Here is a 24,261-nt window from a genome sequence, read left to right as displayed (position 1 = left end):
TCATATTTCACTGTTCTACCAATACCCCTGGGAAAGGCTGGGTCCACAAGCATGGATGGATTCATATGAACATCTCCTAATGTCCAGATGTCAGTGTTTTAGGTATTACACACCACAAATAAAGTTGTAGTAAAGCCCTCATTTAACTAGAACATGGAAGAACTGTGGAATTTTAGGTACTTTAATTTTTTGAAAAGCTTTGTTCTCTTTTGGTATAAAATGTTTTTTCTGAACATCGTAATTCTCTTTTCTACTGGGTTGTCTGTCTTCAGTTATTGAGGGACTGCTGACTTGGGGTCTTTATTCTGAGATAAATGACTTCTAGGCAAGTCACTGATCCACAGGGAGATCAGCCTGGGTGTGTCTGGATGTCAGGTGAGTTGTTACAACCATGTTTCCTATCAAAACCCTAAAATCGGTTCATTTGTTTTGTGGTACACTTCCTACTCCTAAAAGGTATGTAAATAAAATGACCCAGTTAAAAAAATGATGAGAAGAGAGATTTCAATTATTCAGTGTTTCCAGTTTTTCAATGAGGGATACAGATGTAAAAGCCAGGGCCTCTTCCCACAGAATTTACAATCTGGGGAGAGAATAAAAGAGATCCCACATAAAACAGGCAAAGAATTCTAGGAGATAATGTCCATCAATGCGTTTTCCAAAATACAAGTTATTTCACAAATGTGTAACCAAATATTGATTCCATGGTGCTTCAGTTATATCTGAAAGGGCTTTGAGAAAATAAGAAATCCTGTTACTGGATAAAACTAATGGTCTATCTCGCCTTTCCAGCGGCACCAAAGGAAGCTGTAGAGAGAGCAGGGGTTAACCGTAAAGATAGCTTTTAATTTGTAAATTTATCCAAAGTTTGAAAATATCATGGGGAATCTTAGGAATCCCAGTAGTCAGTGAATGGGCCATCTATACGTCCATTATATCTACAGACTCCACACACACCCACTCAGATGATTCTCAGGATGGGGGTACATGAGAAGTTAATTCTCATGTCTGGCTTCGTTGTTCTTCACCTTTCCCTCTCATATCTTCAATCACCTGTGTCACAGGACATATATAAGTAGTTGGGAAGTGTTAAACTCTGACAGTAAAGCAAGATCAGAGTTAAAGGCAAATGTTTAATCAATCATGCTCAAATACTAGCTAGTCAATGAAGAACTTTAGGTTCAAAGGGCCAGATATTCTGCAATCCCAAGAAATCGCAATCAGCTTCCAGTTCGGGTTGAGTATTTTCACATTGCATTTTGTGGCCACAAAATTAGTTGTACATTTTTGAGCATTGATCTAACACTAAAAGACTCAAATTAGGAGGCTGAAAGAAAACATTTTGTATCTGTGTATTTAAAAAAAATCTGTGGATGAACAAGGAGCCAGGCGTCAGTTTCCAATGGGGGGAACGTTCTCATGGAGGTACTGTAAGGCCAAGTCAGTCCACTTCATTTCTTGTTCTTTAACAGATTCTGTGGTGCCGCCATTGTCCTGTTCAGGTTCAGGAAGCTCATTCTGAAAAGGTACAATGGACATTCAGGACGATGTCACACTCTATGTTAACAAACCCCTTAAAACTCAAAAGCACTTGGAATTAAAACCTGTGAGTTCCTAGAAACAGGCAGCATAGAAGCGTATCCTATGGAAAGAGCTAGAAAATAAAAAATGTGAGGAAACATCACAAGTCTCGCTCAAACGTGCCCCATCCGTCTCCAGCCGGGAGTAATGGCATTATGACTCTGGTACTTGTGTGGCAGGCAGCGTGGCAGAAGGCTCAGGACACAGGCTTCTGGGAGCCACTGGGATCCAAGGCCATGACTCCACCATTTGTTGGGTTACTCAGGCAAGGTATTCAGACCCTTGCAGCCTTTGCTTCCTCTTAGGCAACGAGAGAAAAAAGTAGTCACCATCTCACAGGACTGCTGTGAGGGCTAAATGAGGAAATGCAGGTCAGGTGCCCAGCACTGCATGGGGTATCCAGTGCAAGGACTGTCATCCTTACTAGCGGCTAGGAACACTGAAAAGAGCCAGTACTAAATCTTTTTTTGGGAAGGCTGCTTTATAGAATACCACACTTGCTGGCATGTTCCTTAAGCACAAGAAAGGTATTCAACAACGATCCTGTATCCAACGTGCCTATATTATAATGGAGGTAGGAGCACTGAAAATGTAACACAATAGATGAGGCTTCCCCCTAGTGGTGGAGCAGGGCAACATAAAACAACATAGCCTACCCGCAACTTTCTTAAAATGGTAAGCCATGGGCCACACTTAGTGTAGAATCTGGGGAATTTTTTTATATATTTCGAGCTTTACTGAGATTTAATTTACATATAACATTGTGTAAGTTTAAAATGTACAATGTGATGATTTGATACACATATATATTGTGAAATGATTACTGCAATAAGGTTAACACATCCATCACCTTGCACAGTTCACCATTTTTTGGCGTGTGGTGAGAAGTTTTTGATAGTTTCCTTGTATTTTAAATTTAAATTTATTACTACTGGAACTCTGTTTCGTACTAGAATTCACTGATACCAATATATTTCTTTTCAGTTATCTGAATTTAGACTTTTTTTGCTGTACGCGGGCCTCTCACTGTTGTGGCCTCTCCCGTTGCAGAGCACAGGCTCCGGACGTGCAGGCTCAGCGGCCATGGCTCACAGGCCCAGCTGCTCCACGGCATGTGGGATCCTCCTGGACCGGGGCACAAACCCGCTTCCCCTGCATCAGCAGGCGGACTCTCAACCACTGCGCCACCATGGAAGCCCGACTTTTTTTTAAGTGTAGCAAACTGTTATTCAATATCTAGACTTATGATTTCCCACTGGACTCCAATGTGAAGTATATGAATATAATAACTTTTTTCCTTCAAAGTGATGTTCAATATGAATAAAATGATTTAATTACAATATGTACAAGTATGTTTGAATCACATCTTGCTCTACAAATACTCAGATTCAAACATACTTGTACAAATTGAAAGGAACTACCATTTTCTCTAAAGCAATATCGCAAAGAGAAAGTTTTGTTTCAGTAACTACTTACAGTTGACAAAGCATAAACAAGTCCTTGGTTAATCAATTATTTAATTCAGATATTATTTAGTTTCATCTTGTTCTAAAATAACACGTTTTTCATTTGGTCACTATTGTCTCTTGCAATGAATGCCAACATATAAAATTGCATATATGCCTGGAAAACAAACACAAAGTATCATAAAGTATTGTGAACATAACAATCATCTATTGTGGGGTACTGCAAAAATGGCCACAATTCTTTGTAGCCACTCCTATGAAAAGGCACTGTCTATTTCCCCAATCTTGCATTGGGGCTGATCATGTGACTTCTTGGCCTAGGCTCCATGAAGCCTTGCAGTTTCTTCTCATGCTGCTCTTAGAACCCTAAAATGATTGTGAAGTCTGGGCTAATCTGTAGGATCATGAGACTGTGGCCTAGTCAGCTCATCATCCCAGCCTCCAGCCAGCCTGCTGGCCGACTGCAAAACACCACCAAGTCCAGCAGAGATCAACCGAGCTGGCAAAGATCACAAGACTCTCTCAGGTGAATGACAAAATCATGACATAAATAACGGCTGTTTTAAGCCACTATGTTTTGGGGTTATTTGTTAGGCAGCAACAAAAGCTAACGACACAAACATTGCCTTAGAATCACACGTCCTGGGAAAAAACACAGATTAGCAACAGGGCCAGGCTACAACTTGGAAGTCAGCATGGAAATCTTCCTCTCCCTCAACCCCTTCCACACAAATGGTCCCCAAATCCTACTATTAGTATGTCCAGAATTAGCAATTCCCCTCCACTTTCTTGCTTTTGTTTAGGTCCTCCTCCCTTGTCTAGACACTGCATTAGCTTTCTAATTGGTCTCTTTGCCCTGTCACTGGCCCCTTTCTCCTTGACACACGTTCTCTAACAATGCTGCTAAACTGATTTTCTAATATATTTGAGCATGGCAGATCTCTACTTTGAAGATCACTCACTCCTGGATATCCTCAGGATGAGGGCTAAGCATGGCATCAAATGCTCCTCTCAAAATTGGGTCCAAGACCAACTTTTCTCCCTACCTTTTATGAGAAGTATATCCTCCATCCACACTGAATTGCCTCACCAGCTCGAAAGCAGTTTAAAACTCTGAGCCTTTGCACATCTGTCCCCTCTGCTGGTTGGCCCCTGTCTACCCTCACTAAACCTCTTTTCCTCCGTATAACCAGCTTAAATGTGATTTATCTCTCTGAAGTCCTTCCTGATGCCCACCAGGCAATCAGCCACTTCTTACACTACATAGCTGTTCACAACCCTCACTTAGAACACTTACTATTACAATTATTTATTGATATATGTTGCCTCTCTAGACTCCGAGGGGCAGAAACTGTACTTATGTTTACCAAGTCTTAAGGCACATAGTAGGCTTCAAGAATTGCTTGCGGAATGAAAGAACCACCACCGGACAGGATCTGGAGCCTCACAGACTTCGGTTTGAAGTCCAACTTATTGGCTACCAACCTTTGGGCAAGTTCCCCTCTTTGATTCTGTTTCCTTCCTATACAGTGGGCAGAACACAACCACCCTTGAAGGGTGTCTTAAGGATACCGATAATGTATGTCAGATTTCAACCTTGGTCTATGACACAAAACAGGTATTCAATAAGTGGAACTATAATTCTCATTATGCTCTTTTGATTATTTTTCTAAACTTGAACTAAGCTGTTACTTGTTATTTGCTATGTTTATTATTCACTGAACATTATTACCTCTTATTCTTAGATGAAAATGTAAATGGCAGCAGCACATGGTCTGCCTGCAAGCTCTATTTTATTAATGGCTCTTTGCAATTGGCAGGCTCTAAAGAAAAACAGTCTCTGTTCTCCTTGCTAGTCCTCTGTGACATAAATAGGATTTTTAATAAATATTTATTCAAGCAAAATGTTTAGGTCACTTATTATGTTAGGTTTAACAAACTCATTGCAGGAGAATTTTCCAGAGGTCAGGAAAGAAAAGAGTGTGATGGTCTAAATGCAAAAGAAGAAAAGCCAGTTCTCTTCCAAATACTTTCCAGGGAACCTAGAATAGGTATGTGTTCCAAAAATGTGAGTTTCTAAAAATGTCAACTGACAAACCACAGGTAGGGAAGAAATAAAGTGCACATGCCACTGCTTCTTATTCCTCCTCATTGTGTGCATTAAACTTTCATCATCCGGTTTACTAGCTTTGGTGTGGTAGACAGAACATGGCTCAGAAGACCTGGGTTCTAGCTCTGGAATGACCCCCTAACTGAACTGGTCACGTCAGCCCTCTGAACCACATTTCTCTTCAAAGTCAAGCTAAATGTTCTCCAGAAGCTTCTAGAGTTAGAGGACTCCACAGCTTTGATTTCTTTGCCTTACTAGTTTATTTGTCTTGATATCCTACCCCTACTAGGGTCTACCAGATCATACCTTTAACCTATCACCCTCAGCACAAATTACAGCCTACCAGTGGTATTGCAACATCCTCATAAGGCAGCTTGTCTTCTCGCCAAGCATCGTCAATCAAATCCAAGATCCTTCCATCTCTCTGTACCTCACTGTCCATTCTCCTGCAGCTTTGATCTTGCCAGATCTGTAAGCCAAAAAGATTATTTCTTAAACATGAAGACTGAGGAGATGATGTAATCTAGCAGTAGGGTTCTCCAGGCTTTTTAGCCTGGATGTGAATTGTGGCATGATATCACCCTGGGAAAGACTCATCTCATCTGGGTCAGGTTGCAGTTTATTTATAAGACCATAGTCCCTCCCAGCTGATTTTCCCGGTCACACACAAATTCCACCTTTCTGTAAAGTTTTCTCAGATCACTCCAGCTTCAGCACACATTCTGCCCTTGACCGGTTTCTTCTTGTCCTTATGATCCACTAAACAAGTTAGGTCGGCTTTATGACTGATTGCTCAGGCATTACTGTTTCCAATTGCTGTGTGTAAAATTTGTATCAATGACTCAGCATAGCCTTCCCCAATCTGGCCTCAATCTTTTCCCACCTGTCTCTCTTCCAAACACCTCTAACCCTGTCATACTTTCCAACCTTTGCACTTAAAGGTCTTTTTGCCCCATCACTAACACCTACTCTTCCTTCCAAACTCAAAGTTGGGCGTCAGCTCATCGGGGTCAATATCCCATTTCCAGAATTAGGCGCTAAGGTGCCTTCACTCTTCAGGAGCTGGAAGGGTGGATAGCATAAGGTGTGCAATGACCAGGACACGGCCACCATCCCAAGCACTTTGCCACACTTGCCAGTACCAGCCATTACCACTTTTCTGAACAAAATTTTTTTTTACACGTGTGACTATTCCAATGCTTGGAATGCACGATCTTGTTCCTTTTTTCCCTAGCTAACCCTCAGTCAGTCTAAAAACTTAGCTCCCAGGTCGCCTCCTGCAGGAACTTTCTCTAAGCGCCAAGGAGAACGCGGTCCCCGCCCCTCCGCGGGCCCCATAGTTCCCTGGGCGCAGTGAATGGTCCCCATCGGGAGCTTGTTACATTGCCCGTCACAGGGTCTTCCCAGACAGGCGGTGCGTACGTTCCCCGGGTCAGGGCAGTTTTATCCATCTCTGTTTTAGAGCTCTGCAAACGTGTAGTTACAGTAGCAAAGCTAGAACTCCTTTTCCCGCGCTAAAAATGACCCTCGCAGGCCACCGCCATCCGTACAGGTGTGGGAGGCGGCCCCACAGCCGCGGCTTCCGGCCCGAGGCAGGATATACCAAATGCGGCAGCGGGGGAGGCCCAGGACCGCCGCGCAAGTCCCTTTCCACCTCTCCCGAAGTGCGGTGAGGGGAGTGGTTATGAGGATGAGGTTAAGAGAACGGCCTCGGCCAAGAGGAGCAGCATAAGTCCGAACGCACCCCCGCTTCTCCAAGACCTAGGCTAGGGGCGCGGGAAACCCTTACCAGCACCCGGCCCAGCGCAGCGCCCGCCTCCAGCGGACCACACCCTCAGTGTCACGTGACCGGCAAGGTCTTCTCTCCAATCCCCAGATATGGGTGAGCCCATTTGCAGGCGCGGAGGGGGAGTCAGGGAGGATGTTGCTTCAATTAAAAGTGAGGGGGCAGTGGGCGGAACGAACGTGCAGACAACTGTGGCTGGACGTTAGGTTGGCGGTGACGCGCGTGCGCGCCCCCGGCGGGAGGTAACGGCGGGAAGCTTCGGGGGCGCGCTCGCGGCATCCCCGTAACAGCATGTGGGAACGTCGGACGAGAGAGGCGTGGCAGTGTCCACAGGCAGCTCTGGCTGCGGTGGGGCCGCGGCCAGTGCGGTCGTATGGCCTGGGGCCAGCTTCCTCAGCGGCCCGCTGGCCTCCAGGCTCGCCCCCGCCGGCCCGGGTCCGCCCCGGCGCCCCCCCCTCGGCCTCGCAGCGGACGCTCTGCGGACCCGCGAAGACAGATATGGCCTCCCCCAGCGCACTGTTCGGGCCAGCCACGTGGTCAGCCCTTCCCCGGAGGCCGGGCCGGCGGGAGGGCTGCGGGTTGGGCGAGCTGCTCATCTTCCCCGAGCGGAGTCGGCCGCGGGCCAGTCTTCCACTTCAGGGGAGGGACCCCCGGCCCAGCCCTCCCGCCTGGGCCGCCTCATCTGGTTAGCTTCCTAACATTGTTGAGACTTAGGTCTTTGATGGCAGGTGATAGCGGTTCATTTATGGGTGGGAAGTTTAGCAAGTTGTAAAAAGTGAGTTGATTTAAAAACCTTAATGTTAGTACATTAGGTACTGAAATGTGGCAGAAATCATGAAGGACTGAAGTTGGGGAACCCTGAACTTTTGGATTGCTCCATTCAAATCAGGGATGGGAAATAGATAATGAAGTAAGGGAATAAAAGGAACGGGTTCTTAGAATACTTTAATCATGAAGGTATTTGAAGGCAGTAAATCTCGGCTCATAATGTGTTGTTTTGTTTTTTTAATGACTTACAACATCAGGGTAAAGATGAGCTTGCTCTCAGCGACTAGTCATCGTTTACAGTTAACAGCACTCTTACTTGCAGAGTAGTATTCCTTGAGCCTTACAGACGATTCCTAAGCCAGTCTTAAATTTTTTTTTCTTCCTTTAATAAAAGTATTGTAGGATCTGTGCCCTGTACTTATACAGTTCCCCACATGCTTGCATTTAATTTTATTTTCTAGATACGAAGAGGAAATCATAAGGATCGTTAACTACATGTTACCTTCAAATATTTTTATTTATATTGATCATAGCTGTAGCTTAATGATATAACAAAGGGTATGTATTTTCTTATTTGGAATGCAGTATCATCTTTAGATTGATTTTTATCCTGAGCTTCTTGCCTTTTGACTATATCATTACCAGTGATCAGTATGGTAAGAATGACTGAAATTAAAGTGGGTTAGATATTTATAAACATTCAGTTACACTGCTCTTTAAAATGTATTCAGGTTTTAACAATTATTTGTAGTTATTGTATATGTTAATTGTACTGATGCCACTTGTCTCCCATTAAAAGGTAGAACACCTTTGCTTGTTCCTTCCTGTTCTCACTTATGTAGTAGTGGTGGCAGATGGTGACAGTGTCAGTGGTCCACTTTATCAGAGCTTCCTACTTTTAAACATATGTCAACTTGATTTGAAATTCAGCTAAAGCCAACATTGACCTGGGCTTCAGGAATTGAATTTTCGGTTTTTATGTTACTTTGGGTTTTCTTTCTTCAAGAACTAAGTTTGTGTTTTCAGTTTTACAAAACCACAGTATTGTCATCACATCTATGAAAATTAATAAAAATCCCATAATGTCAATATTCAGTCTGGGTTCAGGTTTCCCCACCTGTCCCATACATGTATTTTTATAAGTAGCTTGTTTGGATCAAAATCTCATAGAGATCCACGTGTTGCATTGAGTTGATAACACCTTTTCAGTCTTTTTTAATATAGCAGTTCCATTGCATCTCTTTTTTCCCTTAACATTTTAGATTTAGTTGATTGCATCCACATGGTATCCTTTAACTTGTACATCTATTCCCTTTATTCCCTCTAAACTGGTAGTAAGGTCTAGAAATGCACTGTCCAATATAGTAGCTATCAGCCATTGGTGGCTATTTAAATGAATTAAAATGAAATAAAGCTAAAAATTTCAGTTCCCTAGCTGCATTGGCAACATTTCAAGGGCCCAATAGTTTGGTGTATATGTAAAATATTTCCATAATTGCATAAAGTTCTGTTGAACAGCACTGGTCTAGAAGATTGATCAGATTCAACCTTGACTTTTTTTGTGGGGGTGAGGGCAGGGCAAAATTTCATCGGTGGTGCAAAACACTCCAGAGAGGCACATGATGTCTTGAGTTTTCTCTCTGTGATTTTAAAATTGAGCATCTTAGTGGGTTCAGGTGTTGTCAGCCCAGTCCATCCATCATGAAATTCTCCATGAGCCTTTCACTTAATGGTGAGATCCTTTCATGGATTTAGGTTGCCTGTATCCACCATTGCATCGGCGGTTGCAATATGGTGATTTTCTGATTCTGTCATTCCTCAGCATTTATTAGCTGGAAATTTTTTATGAATAAGAACTCTTTACTTCACCAGCTATTTGACTGCCCCACCAGCTATTTGAAATAGTTTGTATAGGAAAGGCAAGAAAAATGCTTAATTCTTTCCCTCTATTTTCAGAGCACAGTAATGAGTTGGTGGCCTGGCAACCTCAAAGGTAACCATGAGGGTTTTGCCATTTTTTTTTTATCATCATGAAATTATAGACTTAAATATATTTAAACTGTTTCAACCTACTGCAGTCTTTTTTTTGGGGGGGGTACTCAAGTTGTCCTTTTGTTGGCGAGTGGCAGCCTATTTAAGTTGGCTTCTGTCCACTTTGATATGACCAGTAATCTTTGAGAGTTTCCTTATTTTCTGGTAAAACATGTTCCTGGCTCATTTAAACATTTCTGGCCACCAAGAAGCCCTGGTTCCTTTCAGTGGGAGATGGTGTTTAGAGACCAGTCTGGGTGCTGAAGGTACTCTTGCTACTAGACTGGTCACTGGTTTTAGGATTTACAGTGGCCAAAGTTAGGAAATACGTACATTTTTTAAAAAGAGAAATATCCAGAATTCACAGTGATATTTCCAATTTAATTTCATAGTTTTTTTTAAACACTTGATTTTATATTTGTATCTTTTTCTCTTTTGCCTATTAACATACTTTTTCTGTATTATATATAATGCTTTCAAATTAATGATACCAATTTTGCTATTAATAATATGATTCCTGAGTGATGTTTAGGGTTTCTCTATAGTACGTTTTTGTCCTTAGTATATATCCCAGTTGGAATATGTACAGTAAAATTGTTGCATTTTAAAACCAATGAAACAATTTGTTATATGGTAAGGGTGCCAACTTGATATCTAATTGATAGTTGATTTATTTCATTTTGTTTCCAATATTTTTTTTTTTTTTTTTTTTTGCGGTACGCGGGCCTCTCACTGTTGTGGCCTCTCCCGTTGTGGAGCACAGGCTCCGGACGCGCAGGCTCAGCGGCCATGGCTTATGGGCCCAGCCGCTTCGCGGCATGTGGGATCTTCCCGGAACGGGGCACGAACCTGTGTCCCCTGCATTGGCAGGCGGACTCTCAACCACTGCGCCACCAGGCAAGCCCCTCCCACCTTTTATTTAAAAAACAGAGATCTCCTTAACTAAGTCTTACACCATCATTTTAATTTCTGAAATGGCTATTTTCCCCTATGTGGACTATTTTCACTGTTGTGCTACTGCCACCTGGTGGCCATGGTGGTGACATCATAGTTAAGTTTGTATATTTTTTCCTGTGTCCAGACTTTTCAATTTGGTTTGATTTTGTTTATGCCAAGAACACATTATTAAATAAAAACAAGATATGCTGATGTATTTTAAGATCTGGAATACTGTAAAATATATAAAGTTTGCACATTGGCTGGAACTTAGGAGTCACATTGCCTAGGTTTGAATCTTAGGACTGTGGTTTGTAGTTTACCATAATCAAGTTATTTAACCTTCTGAGCCTCAGTTTCCTCAAAGTAATAGTAGTTATGTTTTAAAATTGTTATGAAGATTGAATCTGACAATATAGACAGGCAGAACAGTTGAGCATTCAATGACTTTTAGCTTCTATTATAAATATTCCTAATTACTAAATAATATCATCCAGAAAATATATTAATGTATTGTATGTTACTAAATCTGTTTCTAATATATATTACTAAATGTATTTTTTAAGAATAACATGACCTAAAGGAGTATAATTTTACTAATGATGGTTTTGAATAGCTGTAGTAGCTCTGTCCTTAGGAAGAGCACTTTCCAACGTATTTAATAAATATCCATGTAGAGTTGTCAGGAGCATGCATGGTGCAGAATATATGTAATTGGCTATTAGAATCCCATTAAAAAGCTGGAAGAAACCTTGGAGATTATATAGATCATGCTTTTTACTTTATAGAGGCAAAAACTGAAGTCCAAGGACACAAAGCTACTTAGTTGCAGAGCAGGACTCTATCCTGGGTTTCCATATACATGGTACTGTGTGAACTGTGTACTGCCTCTCAGTTCCCTAGAGTGGATCAAAACACAGAATCTGCGTCCTCTTGTAATTGACTGTATCATTGTTTGAAAGAAAGTGGAATAGACCATGAAAACATTTTTCTTTAGGTTTTTATTTTGTTTAATGTTGATGTAATACAAAGGATAAACCAGCTGGAAAGAAATCCTCTCTGCCATATGTGTGCGTGAACAGTTATTTAGTACTCCTGTTAGTAACTTTAGAAATAGATGCAAATAACGTGTAGTGGTTGTATTTTCCAGTCTTCTCATTCTCCTGTGTCTCTGTTTTATCTCCCTTCCCTTCTTTCTCTGCTAGACTCTTCTCTGTAGTTCTCCAGCTATGACCAGTTTGCATAGGGGGATAGGTGAAAAGGGAGGGGAATTGAGATACATTCAGCCAAAAGCATTCAGCACAGGCCAGGCTGAAATGCTACTCTAAGCCCTGGAGCTGCAGGTGTGAAAAAAACTGGTTTTCTACCCTTGACGGTTGAATAGTAGGGGGAAAAGGTGTGCAAAAGGACATTTCCAGGGTGGTGTAACTCCTATGAAAGAACCTGTTAAGGACTGGGAGCAATGAAGTGCAGAGGAGGGAGGGCCCACGAAGCTGCCTCTTAGGTGAGGGAAGGTGTTCTAGGAGCTTCATGGGCCTGTTATCTAGCCGGTGAGTAGGATCTCCCATGATGGGCCAAGAAGTTGAAGCGCAGGGCGTTTAACCTTTTTACAATATCTCTTTAAAAGAAGCTACACATTTCCTCTGACCTCTCAATTTGTTAGTGTCAGTGTTCCTCTGTTGCTGCACCTCATCTCCACCCAGGCCCACTCTTACATGAGGAAGTAGGGACGTGACAGTGAGGTATTTGATTTCAATCGTGCAGGGGGAGTGTCAGTGGCAATTCAGATCATTTTAAATTGTTTTGTTTTAGTCTGAAATGTATTTGGTTCTAGTATTTCTTGAAGAGATATTCCTTGACTGCTTCTACAGTCATCTTAAGAAGTGCTGCATTTTCTCATTGTTATTTGTATGCTTTCATTCACATTCTTAAGTTTGTAAGTTGGAATGTTAGAACATAAAAAATGAATTTTCTCCTGACAGAGTTCTTTGCTTTCCCAGTTGCCAAAACAAAGGGGATTTGGCGATGGAGGCTTTGTTGGAAGGAATACAAAATCGGGGACGTGATGGGTAAGTTTACTTTGACCTTAAGCTTCTCACTGAGTTTAAAAAGCATGTCTGAGTTATGCCTCTGACCATTTTGTGCTTTGGGTACAGAAGCAGAAGTGTGACCAAAATCTAAACTGATCCATGTCGTGTTTGTGGACAGTCTCTCTCCGTGGGGTGTTTCCCTCATCTCAGCAGTGTGAAGCTGGATGCTTACTATCATCCCAGTTAAATTTTCTGCTTTTAAAAAGCAAAAGGCTATAGAGGTTTTGTGACACTAAGAACAAATGCTTTTTTTTTTAAAAGTATTTAAACCTTAGGAGTTATCTCTCTGTGGCCATTCCCGGAAATCTCTGAATCCAGTACATCTGTGTCCACTTCTGTTTCTACCTTTGTAACATTTGGCATCTCCAGAAACATTGAAGGACATCAGTAAGTTTACAACAATAAGATAGGATGTGGTAAGTTTCTAATAATAAGTTGGGAAGAAATAGTTGGAATAAATTTGGCTCAAGGATGGAGGTTCTTAAAACAGCTCTTAAAATTGTATTGTCATTTTCCCAATAGCCTACTTGTTTCCAAAGCTTTTTATTTTGTTTGACTAGCTGAGAATGTGACATATGCTTGCCTGGATTCTTCCTGAAAGCTTCCCTAAAATGTTACAGAAGAGCTAGTTGTTGGTTGTGGAAGTCTCACTCACAAACTAGGCTTCAAACATAAACCTTGCGTTTGACCAGTTGACTTAGGCTTTAGGTCGGCTACTGTAGGAAGACAAACTTCCGTGGAATAAGTGATCATCTTAAGTGAGCATTAAAAGGAAAAGCTCAGAGATCCTGTTCTCTGCTTCTGATTATTTGTTGATACTGTTCCACTTCAGGTAGCTTTACATCTGCTATATTTTTACATGTGAAAGATGAAAAGCCACTTGGAGATATGTTCTATGTTCTTAAGGGTCTGTCCTTATTTATAGGGGATTTTTGACATCCTGTGAAGCAGAACTACAGGAGCTCATGAAACAGATTGACATAATGGTAGCTCATAAAAAATCTGCGTGGGAAGGACAGACACATGTTCTAGAAACTTGCTTGGACAACCGTGAACGGGAACTTAAGGCTCTCAGGAGTCAGGTGGGTATGAAACACAAAGAGGTAAAGCAGATGATTTGCTACTCTTTTTGATATTTTCACCTTACCTTTTATAATAAATATGTTTCTTAAATATTTGTTGAAGAAAGCATTTAAAAAATTTTGAATTCAATTTATTTAAAACAAAACACAGTTCACCCATTTCTCCCATCCCCTGATCCAAGCCTTGTCTCTTGCAGCCACCAATCTGTTCTCTATATCTATGAGCTTATTTTTTGTTTGTTTCTGTAGATTCTACATGTAAGGGAGATCATACAATATTTGTCTTTCTTTGTCTGAATTATTTCAGTTAGCATAATGCCTTCAAGGTCTATCCATGCTGTGGCATATGGCAACTTTTTTTATGGCTGAATAATATTCTTTATATATGTGTATGTGTACCGCAGTTTCTTTTTTTTTTAAATAAATTTATTTATTTATTTATTTTATTTTTGGCTGTGTTGGGTCTTTGTTTCTGTGTGAGGGCTTTCTCTAGTTGCGGCAAGCAGGAGCCACTCTTCATCACGGTGCGCGGGCCTCTCACTGTCGCGGCCTCTCTTGTTGCGGAGCACAGGCTCCAGATTCGCAGGCTCAGTAGTTGTGGCTCACGGGCCCAGTTGCTCCATGGCATGTGGGATCTTCCCAGACCAGGGCTCAAACCCGTGTTCCCTGCACTGGCAGGCAGACGCTCAACCACTGCGCCACCAGGGAAGCCCCCAACAGTTTCTTTATCCATTCATTCATCAATAGATACTTAGGTTGTTTCTAAGTATCTTTGTTATTGTAAATGAAGCTGCAGTGAACAGGGGGGTGCATATATCTTTTTGAATTAATTTTTTTTTGTTTTCTTCAGATAAATACCCAGAGTGGAATTACTGGATCATATGGTAGTTCTATTTTTAATTTTTTGAGGCATCTCCATACTATTTTCCATAATGGTTGCACCAACTTAACATTCTCAACCAAGTGTACAAGGGTTCCGTTTTGTTCACACCCTTGCCAACACTTGTTATTTGTTGTCTTTTTGATACTAGCCATTCTGCAAGGTGTGAGTTGATATCTCTGTGGTTTTGATATGCATTTCCCTGATGATTAGTGATGTTGACCCTCTTTTTCATGTACCTGTTGGTCATCTGTATGTCTTCTTTGGAAAAATGTCTGTTTGGATCTTCTGTCCATTTTTTCAGTGGATAGTTTTTTTTTTTGCTATTGAATTGTAAAAGTTCTTTGTATATTTTGGATATCAGCCCCTTGTCAGATACATGATGTGCAGTTATTTTCTCCCATTCAGTAAGTTGCCTTTTCATGTTGTTGATGATTTACTTTGCTGTGTAGAAGCTTTTTAGCTTGATGTAGTCCCACTTATGTAGTTTTGCTTTTGCTGCTTTTACTTTTTTTGCTTTTGCTTTTGGTGCAGATTCAAAACATCATCCCTAAGACCTATATCAAGGAGCTTACTGCCTGTTTTCTTCTAGGAGTTTTATGGTTTCAGGTCTTATGTTCAAGTCTTTAATCCATTTTGAGTTAATTTTTGTGAATGGTGTAAGATAGTGGTCCAGCTTCATTCACTTGCATGTGGCTGTCCAGTTTTCCCAACATCATTTATTGAAGAAACTGTCCTTTCCCCATCGTATATTCTTAAATTAATTGACCATATATGTGTGGGTTTATTTCTGTGATCTCTATTCTCTGTTCTGTTCTATCGATCTAAGTCTCTGTTTTTATGCCAATACAGTACCATTTGTATGTAATAATAGCCTTATAATATACTTTGAAGTTAGGGAGTGTGGTGCCTCCAGCTTTGTTCTTTCTCAAGATTGCTTTGGCTATTCAGTTCCATGCAAGTTTTAGGATTTTTTGTTTTATTTGTATGAGAAATGCCATTGGAATTTTGATAGGGATTGCACTGAATCTGTAGATTGCTTTGGATAGTATGGCAGTTTTAACAATATTGATTCTCTCAATCCATGAGCATAGAATATCTTTCCACTTATTTGTGTCTTTTTCAGTTTCTTTCATTAATGTCTCGTAGTTTTCAGTTTACAGATCTTTCACCTCCTTGGTTAAATTTATTCCTAGGTATTTTATTCTTTTTGATGCAGTTGTATATGGGATTGTTTTCTTAATGTCTCTTTTTGATAGTTAGTTATTATTTTTAAAAAATAGATTTTTGTGTATTCATATCGTATCCAGTAACTTTATTGAATTCATTTATTAATTCTGTTAGTTTGTGATAGAGTCTTTAGGGTTTCCTAGCTATTTTCATGTGATCTGCAAACAGTGAGTTTTACTTCTGCCTTTTCAATTTGGATGCCTTTTATTTCTTTTTCTTGCCTAACTATTCTGGCTGGTATTTCCAATACTATGTTGAATAAAAGTGGTAAGAGTGGACATCCTTGTCCTGTTCCTGACCTTAGAGGAAAAGCTTTGAGCTTTTCAACATTGAGTATGATTTAGCTGTAGGCTTGTCATATATGACCTTAACTATGTTGAGGTATGTTTCCTCTATACCTGCTTTTTTGAGATTTTATTATAAATGGATTTAAATTTTGTCATATGCTTTTTATGCATCTGTTGAGATGATCATATGATTTTTGTCTTCATTTTGTTAATGAGGTGTATCACACTGACTGATTTACAGATATTGGACCATCCCTGTATCCTTAGAATAAATTTCACTTCATGATTGTATATGATCCTTTCAATGTGTTGCTGAATTCAGTTTGATAATATTTTGTTGAGAAATTTTGCATCTATGTTCATCGGGGATATTAGCCTGTAAAAAGAAATTTTTTTTGTTTGGTGGCACTCTTGTCTGGTTTTGGTATCAGGCTAATACTGGCCTCATAAAATGTGTTTTGAAAAGATTCCCCCTCTTATATTTTTTGGAAGAATTTGAAAAAGCTTGGTATTAATTCTTTTTTGAATGTTTGGTGGAATTCACCAGTGAAGCCATTTGGTCCTGGACTTTTGTTTGTTGAGAGTTTTTGTTTAATGAATTGATCTGCTTGCTGGTAAGTGGTCTGTTCAGATTTTCTATTTCGTCATGATTCAGTCTTAGTAGCTTATATGTTTGTCAGAGTTTATCTACTTCTTCTAGTTTGTCCAATTTGTTGGCATGTAATTTTTCATAGTAGTCTGTATGATCCTTTGTATTTCTGTGGTGTCGCTTGTAATATCTCCTCTTTCATTTCTGACTTACTTGAGTCTTTTCTCTTTATTTTCTTGGTGAGTCTAGCTGAGGTTTTGTCAATTTTATTTCTCTTTTCACAGAACTAACTCTTAGTTTCATTGATCTTTTCTGTTGTCTTTTTAGTCTCTATTTCATTTATTTCTGCCCTAATTTACTAACTTTGGGCTTTTTTTGTTCTTTTTCTAGTTCCTTAAGGTGTAGTTAGGTTGTTTGTCTGAGGCTTTTCTTGTTTCTAGAGGTAGGTGTTTATCACTATGCACTTCCCTCATAGAACTGTTTTTGCTGCATTCTGTAAATTTTGGCATGTTACCTTTCCATTTTGTTTTTCTCAAGGTATTTTTTTATTTCTCTTGATTTCTTCTTTTCCCATTGGTTATTCAGTAGCATGTTGTTTAATCTCCACATATTTGTGTATTTCCCATTTTTCTTCGTGTAATTTCTCATTTCATGCCATTGTGGTTGGAAAAGATGCTTGATATGATTGCAGTCTTCTTAAATTTATTAAGACTTGATCTGTGGCCTAACATGATCTATCTTGGAAGATGTTCCATATACACTTGAGAAGAATATGTATTCTGTTGCTTTTGGATAGAATAGTCTATAAATATGTGTTAAGTCCATCTGGTTTAACATGTTGTTTAAGGCTGATGTCTCCTTATTGATTTTCTGTCTGGATGATCATTGATATAAGTGGGATATTAAAGTTCCCTACTGTTATTGTATTGCTGTCTATGTCTCCCTTTAGGTCTGTTAGTAATTGTGCTACATGTTTAGGTGCTCCTATGTTGGCTGCATAAAGATTTACAAATGTTATATCCTCTCATTGGATTAACCCCTTTATCATTATGTAATGTCTTCTTTGTCTCTTATTAAAGCATTTGTATTAAAGTCTTTTTTTTGTGTGTGTGATATAAGTATAGCTACTCCATCTTTCTTTTCCGTTTCCATTTGCGTGGAATTTCTTTTACCATCCCTTCACTTTCAGTCTGTGTCTTTATATCGAAATTGTATCTATTATAGGCAGCATATATAGGTGTGTCTTGCTTTTTATTCCTTCAGCCACTCTATGTCTTTTTGTTGGAGAATTTAGTCCATTTACATTTAAAGTTATTATTGATGGGTATGTGCTTATTGCCATTTTGTTAATTGTTTTCTAGCAGTTTTTGCAGTTTCTCTCTGTTCCTTTTTTCTTCTCTTGCTCTCTTCTTTTGTGGTTTGATGACTTTCTTTAGTGGTATGCTTATGTTCCTTTCTTTTTCTCTTTTGTGTATTTATTCTAGGTTTTTGCTTTGTGGTTGACGTGAGTCTTACACTTAACAACTTATATCTATAACAGTCTGTTTTAAGTTGATAGCATCTTAAGTTTGATCCCATTCTAAAGCTCAACACTTACTCTCATGTTTTATGTTTTTGATGTCACATTTTATGTATTTTTACCTTGTGTATCTTTTAGCTAATTATTGTAATCATAGTTCTGTCTTTTAACCTTTATACTAGCTTTATTAGTGATTAATCCACTACCTTCACTATATATTTATTTTTCTGGTGAGATTTATCCTTTCATATGTGTTCTTGTTACTAATTAGCATCCTTTCTTTCAGCTTAAAGAAGTTCCTTTAAAGTTTGTTGTCAGGCCAGTTTAGTTTAGTGGTGGTGAACTCCTTTAACTTTTGCTTCTCTGGAAAACTTGTTATCTCTTCTTCAATTCTGAATGAAAACTTTGCTCGGTAGAGTATTCTTGGTTGGAAGTTTTCTTCTTTCAGCACTTTGAATGTATCGTGCTTTCTGGCCTGCAAAGTTTGTGCTGAAAAATCTGCTGATAGTTTTATGAGGGTTCCCTTGTATAGAACTAGTTGTTTTTCTTCTGCTTCTTTTAAGATTCTCTCCTTGTCTTTAACTTTTGACATTTTAATTATAATGTGCCTTGGTGTGGGTCTCTTTGGTAGCATCTTTTTTGGGACTCTCAGGGCTTCCTGGATCTGGACGTCTGTTTCCTTCCCCAAGTTAGGGAAGTTTTCAGCCATTATATTTTCAAATAAGTTTTCTGCCCCTTTCTCTCTTCTTCTGGGAGCCTTATGAAGTAAATGTTAGTCTGTTTGATGTTGTTCCATAAATTCCTTTTTTCATTCTTTTTTCTTTCTGCTGCTCTGGTTGGGTAAGTTCCACTGCCTTGTCCTTGAGTTGACTGATATTTTCTTCTGCTTCATCTAGTCTGCTGTTGAACCCCTCTAGTGTATTTTTTTCAGTTCAGTTAATACATTCTTTGGCTCTGTGACTTCTATTTGGTACTTTCTTATATGTTTTCATCTCTTTGTTGAAGTTCTCACTGTGTTCATCCATTCTTCTCCCCATCTTTATGACCATTACTTTGAACTCTTTATCAGGTAAATTACTGATCTCCATTTCGTTAAGATTTTTTCTGAGGTTTATCTTGTTCTTTCATTTGGAACATATTCCTCTGTTTCTTCAGTGTGCTCGACTCTCTGTTGGTTTCTGTACAGTAGATTAAACAACCACTTCTTCCGGTCTTGATTGAGTGGCCTTGTGTAGGAGATGAACCTTGTTATTCAACCCTGCCTCAGCTCCTGGTTGTCTCTCAAACCTCTATGCTTGTCCAGGTAGCCTATTATATTTTTAGTAGCTCCCAGTAGTTGAGGATGTGCCAAAACCTGTCACTGTCCCAGAGTGGAGGATCTCAGCACCTAGATTCAGGTTGACTGGAATCTGGACCCTCAGGCAGCAGCTTTTAAAGTATGCAAATATATACAGTTCTGAGGGGCTGTGAGGGTAGGCCACATTGGTCCTCAGAGCCAGGTGATCTGGAGGTGTCCACTATGTGGGGTCCAGATGAACTATTTTCTGGGTGATACTGATGGGTTGGAGCAAGGCAGAGGGAGAGTGCCTAGATGGCGTCCACAGCCTGTGTTTCTTGATAGCAACTCCGTAGGCCACTGAATGTGAGCCAAACCTGAAGCCTGCTCCTCAGGCCGAAGGTCCAAGACAAGTAAAGATAAAGAGGACTCTTTCACAGAAACCCTAGGGAGTGTGCCTCATTCTGCTTTCTGTGCAGTGCCTTGGGGTTGGTAGCCTGCCAAGAACTATCCCTCTGATTGCCATAGTCTTGTGGGATCCAGGAATGCAAATCCCTCCAGTCACCTAGAGCTAGGTAATTGAGGGGAGTCCCCTGGGCACCAGCCACGTGTGTAGCTACCCTCCAGGAGACACTGGTGCACTAGAGGCAGCAGAGTGTGAGAGCAAAGGTAGCACCTGCCCTCCAAGGTCTCTGGAAAGGATTACAGTCAACCCCAAGATGCATGCCTAATCAGAAGCTTGCCCCTCAGTTAGCAGTCAGGATGATCAGTTAATAGTCTCCCTTCGCAGAAAGATTGAGCTCCTGGGTCTGTTGCCTTTGCTCTGCCCTTGGGGTTGTAACTGTTTAAGAACTCTTTCTCCTTGGGCTACAGCCCTGTAGCACCTATGAGTATAAGCCCCACTGACCACCAGAGCCAGTTGATGTAGAGGTGTTCCCTAGCATCAGTCACAAAAATCCAGGCACCAGACAGGGGCATGAGCTCCTTTCTGGGTGACACCAATTATTACAGTTCCTTGGGACCCAGAACACAAGCTCCCCTGGCCTCCAGAGCCAGGTAACCAAGAATCATATCCTGGGTAGCAGCTGTAAAAGTCAGGACACCTGATGTGTGTAAAAGCTCCCTGCTGAGAGATACTGGTGCTCTGGAGCACAGCAAAGGTAGTGCCTGCCAGTCTTTGTTCCCAGAGCGTTCCAGCAGGCTTCTAGATATGTGTGTTGAACTAGATTCCTGCCCCTCTGATGGAGGTTTTAATATAAGCAGGTGAGCCTTATTCACTTTAAGTCTAGGCATGATTGGCTGCCTCTGAGCTGGACTCTGGGGTGGGTGACTCCAAGCACATGAGCCCTCTAAGAGGTGTTTCTCATCACTATCATTTTGTGGGTCTTGGGACACAAGACCCATTGGTTTTCAAAAATTAGATGTTTTGGGGGCTTATCTGTCAAGTGCATGTCTTAAAAGCTGGGGTGCCCAATGTGGGGTCTGAATCCTTTGCTCCTCAGGGAGTTTTGAGTTCCCTTCTGGTTGTTGGTTGCTAAATCAGGGGTGAGGTTTATGGTGAGATTGTGTCCCCATCTCCCCTACAGGCTTTTGTATGGTTTTCTTCTCTTTTACCCAATGTGTAGTCGTCACGCAGCCAGCCTTTAGGTTCTTTTTTCGAGAAGAAATTGTTCCATATTTAGCTGTAGATCCAGTGAGTCTGTCGGAGGAGGTGAGTTCAGTATCTTCCTACACTGCCGTCTTGAACTGGTGATACTGTCTTTTTCATAATGCAAAGAAAGCATTTGTGTGTCAAATTTGTGTGTCAGAAAGCATTTGTGTGTCAAATTCTGATGGTTTCTTTCAGAAGAAGAATTCATTGGTGAAAATGCATAAGAGTATTAATATTTATTTCAAGGATCATGTTACCTTGGTCACATGTAATACATACAATAACTTCTTTAAGAAAATGTGAAGGGTGTCACATGATCTTTGTAAAAACCTTCATTCTATTACATGCCTATGTTAATAATCACCGAGTTTAGCAAACATTGTTTTTGGCCTCATTGTATGACTAGTGTAAAAAGTTAAGCCCCAAATTCAATAATTGGCTTCTTTTGGTTAGGTTTAAAATAAAATTCAGAAAACTCTTCTTAAAAAATTTATATTTGTGGGCTTCCCTGGTGGCACAGTGGTTGAGAGTCCGCCTGCTGATGCAGGGGACACGGGTTTGTGCCCTGGTCCGGGAGGATACCACATGCCGCAGAGCGGCTGGGCCCGTGGGCCGTGGCCGCTGGGCCTGCGCGTCCGGAGCCTGTGCTCCGCAACGGGAGAGGTGAGAGGCCCGCATACCGCAAAAAAAAAAAAATTTATATTTGCATTTGTTAACAATTAGGGAAAAAGAAAGAAAAGAGGAAAATAAATATTATTTGCGATCTCATCACCCAATGTTATTGGTGATTTGGGGGAAAAGTTTAATAACATTTGCTAATTGATTTCTCTCTTTTTTTTTTGTGGTATGCGGGCCTCTCACTGTTGTGGCCTCTCCCGTTGCGGAGCACAGGCTCCGGATGCGTGGGCTCAGCGGCCATGGCTCATGGGCCCAGCCGCTCTGCGAGATGTGGGATCTTCCCGGACCGGGGCACGAACCCGCGTCCCCTGCATCGGCAGGTGGCTCTCAACCACTGCGCCACCAGGGAAGCCCTGATGATTTCTCTTAATTTAGCTGGTACAGTGAAAAGAACATTGAATATTGGAAGGGAAGCAGAAAGCATATATAAGTGCAAGAATTGCCCCTAAATTTCTGGCATCAATGTTGATCTCAGAAGGATTGGAAGAGTTGTAGGGAAACACTGGTCCCAAGCCCCACTTGGATGGGCTTTCCTACCAGTAGGATCACCAGTGCTGTCATTCAGCTTCTTCAGGGGTGCTTCTGTGAGTGGTAGATTCTGTTGATGATGCTTACTTATCAAGAATATTTTAGAAATGTTTCATGTCACAAGGAAAGAGTTAGGCTTCATAAAGTGTTTTTTTCCTTGTCAAGAGAATCTCTCAATTGGCCATGTGCACATTGGGTCAAAGCAGTACAGTTGACCCTTGAACAACGTGGGGGTTGGGGGCATCAACCCCTAATGCACTCGAAAATCCACATATAACTTTACAGTCAATCTTCCTTATCTGAGATTCCACATCCATGAATTCATGTAGTACTATAGTATTTATTGAAAAAAAATCCATATATAAGTGGACTCATGTAGTTCAACCATGTTGTTCAAGGGTCAACCATACATAGTAACATTGGCCGTGTTAGATTTAGATTCAGTGTTCTGAGAATGCCACTTGCTAAACTGGAATTTATTTTAAAATTTGGGTGGACTTTTGAGAATGTATTTTAAAATTACACCTCATGGGACTTCCCTGGTGGCGCAGTGGTTAAGAATATGCCTGCCAATGCAGGGGACATGGATTTGAGCCCTGGTCCGGGAAGATCCCACATGCCGCGGAGCAACTAAGCCCGTGCGCCACAACTGCTGTAGCCCGCGTGCCTAGAGCCCGTGCTCCGCAACAAGAGAAGCCACCACAATGAGAAGCCTACACACCACAAGAAGGTTAGCCCCCGCTCACTGCAACTAGAGAAAGCCCACGTGCAGCAGTGAAGACCCAATGCAGCCAAAAATAAATAAATAAATTTTTAAAAATTAAAAAAAGTAAAATTAGACCTCATGAAAAGATATAGAAGGTGGGTAAAAAAGTGCATGGAATGATAATCATATTTGATTTTTTAAAAATCGTAATTTAGGTAGGGTCAGTGCTCCTTGGTAAGTTACTTTAGTTACTACTTCTTTATTTCTCCTGGGGCAAAACAAAAGTAGTTCTGTTTAGAAAGTTAAGGTGATAGTGCTTTCCTAGTTAAAAAACACTGTACAGTTGACCCTTGAACAACCTGTGAATTAGGGACACTGATCCCCGATGCAGTTGAAAATCTACATATAACTTTACAGTTGGCCCTTGTATCTGTATCTGTTCTGAATCTGCAGATTCAACCAACTTTGGGTGGTGTAGTACAGTAGTACATATTTATCGAAAAAATCCATGTATAAGTGGACCTGCACAGTTCAAACCGTCAACTGTGTATGTGGATATCTAAGTTGTTTGCTTTGTTAGAAACCCATTAAAGAAATTCCTGTGTGTGTGATCATGAGAATATTCATGCCGAGGCCGTTGAAACTTATTCCTGCAGCTTAGTTTTGATGTCAAGGGCATTACTGCACTACATGCAGTAATAAAACTACTCATTTTATTGCACTTCACTCTATAATGCTTTGCCGATATTGTATTTTTTTACAAATTGAAGTTTTGTGGCAACCTTGTGTTGAACAAGTCTGTTGGCACCTTTTTTCTAATAGCATTTGCTCACTTCATGTCTCTGAGTCACATTTTGGTGATTCTTGCAATATTTCAAATCCTCTACCAACATATAGATTATGACCCACTGAAGGCTCTGATGATGGTTAGAATTAGCAATAAAGTGTTTTTAAATTAAGATATATACATTGTTTTTTAGACATAATACTCTCGCACACTTAGTTGACTACAGTACAGTGTAAACATAACATTTATATGCACTGCGAAACCAAAAAAATTCTTGTGA

The 24,261-nt window shown here is 40.6% G+C and overlaps 2 protein-coding genes across 4 annotated transcripts in view; one reads left to right on the top strand and one right to left on the bottom strand.

The window, feature by feature from the left end:
- Nucleotides 1-778: 778 nt before the first annotated feature.
- On the bottom strand, nucleotides 779-6,974 carry ANAPC13 (anaphase promoting complex subunit 13). 2 transcript variants are annotated; one of them, XM_082839504.1, is made up of 3 exons: nucleotides 6,947-6,974; nucleotides 5,501-5,626; nucleotides 779-1,518 (listed from the first exon to the last, which is right to left on the bottom strand). In XM_082839504.1, the coding sequence occupies exons 2-3, from the start codon at nucleotides 5,597-5,599 to the stop codon at nucleotides 1,393-1,395; spliced, it is 225 nt and encodes a 74-aa protein (XP_082695630.1). In that variant the 5' UTR covers nucleotides 5,600-5,626; nucleotides 6,947-6,974; the 3' UTR covers nucleotides 779-1,392. The 2 variants fall into 2 exon arrangements, with proteins under 2 accessions (XP_082695630.1, XP_082695631.1); XM_082839505.1 differs by lacking the exon at nucleotides 6,947-6,974 and adding an exon at nucleotides 6,902-6,940.
- A 565-nt stretch (nucleotides 6,975-7,539) lies between these two features.
- Nucleotides 7,540-24,261, top strand: part of CEP63 (centrosomal protein 63) — a 72,953-nt gene continuing 56,231 nt past the window's right edge. The window contains exons 1-3 of one of the 2 annotated variants that reach the window (XM_082839037.1): nucleotides 7,540-7,628; nucleotides 12,679-12,747; nucleotides 13,694-13,871. In XM_082839037.1, the coding sequence (XP_082695163.1) occupies nucleotides 12,704-12,747; nucleotides 13,694-13,871 (222 nt within the window). In that variant the 5' untranslated portion in view covers nucleotides 7,540-7,628; nucleotides 12,679-12,703. Of the gene's footprint in view, nucleotides 7,629-8,073; nucleotides 8,270-12,678; nucleotides 12,748-13,693; nucleotides 13,872-24,261 lie in introns of those variants that run through there. The other variant, XM_082839036.1, reaches the window with a different exon arrangement.

Source organism: Leucopleurus acutus (genome assembly GCF_964270905.1).
Source record: "Leucopleurus acutus genome assembly, chromosome: 5".
In the NCBI taxonomy this organism is placed as follows: domain Eukaryota; kingdom Metazoa; phylum Chordata; class Mammalia; order Artiodactyla; family Delphinidae; genus Leucopleurus; species Leucopleurus acutus.
Note: the sequence above shows the minus strand (reverse complement) of the source record. Positions and strands in the feature narration are given on the sequence as shown.

Bases quoted from the DNA above. Each gene is read 5' to 3' on its own strand.
- ANAPC13 (XM_082839504.1), bottom strand. From the start codon at position 5,599: ATGGACAGTGAGGTACAGAGAGATGGAAGGATCTTGGATTTGATTGAC. The intron at 1,519-5,500 runs GTAGGCTGTAAT...GTACCTTTTCAG, and splicing joins AGGATGTTGCAATACCACTG to AATGAGCTTCCTGAACCTGA.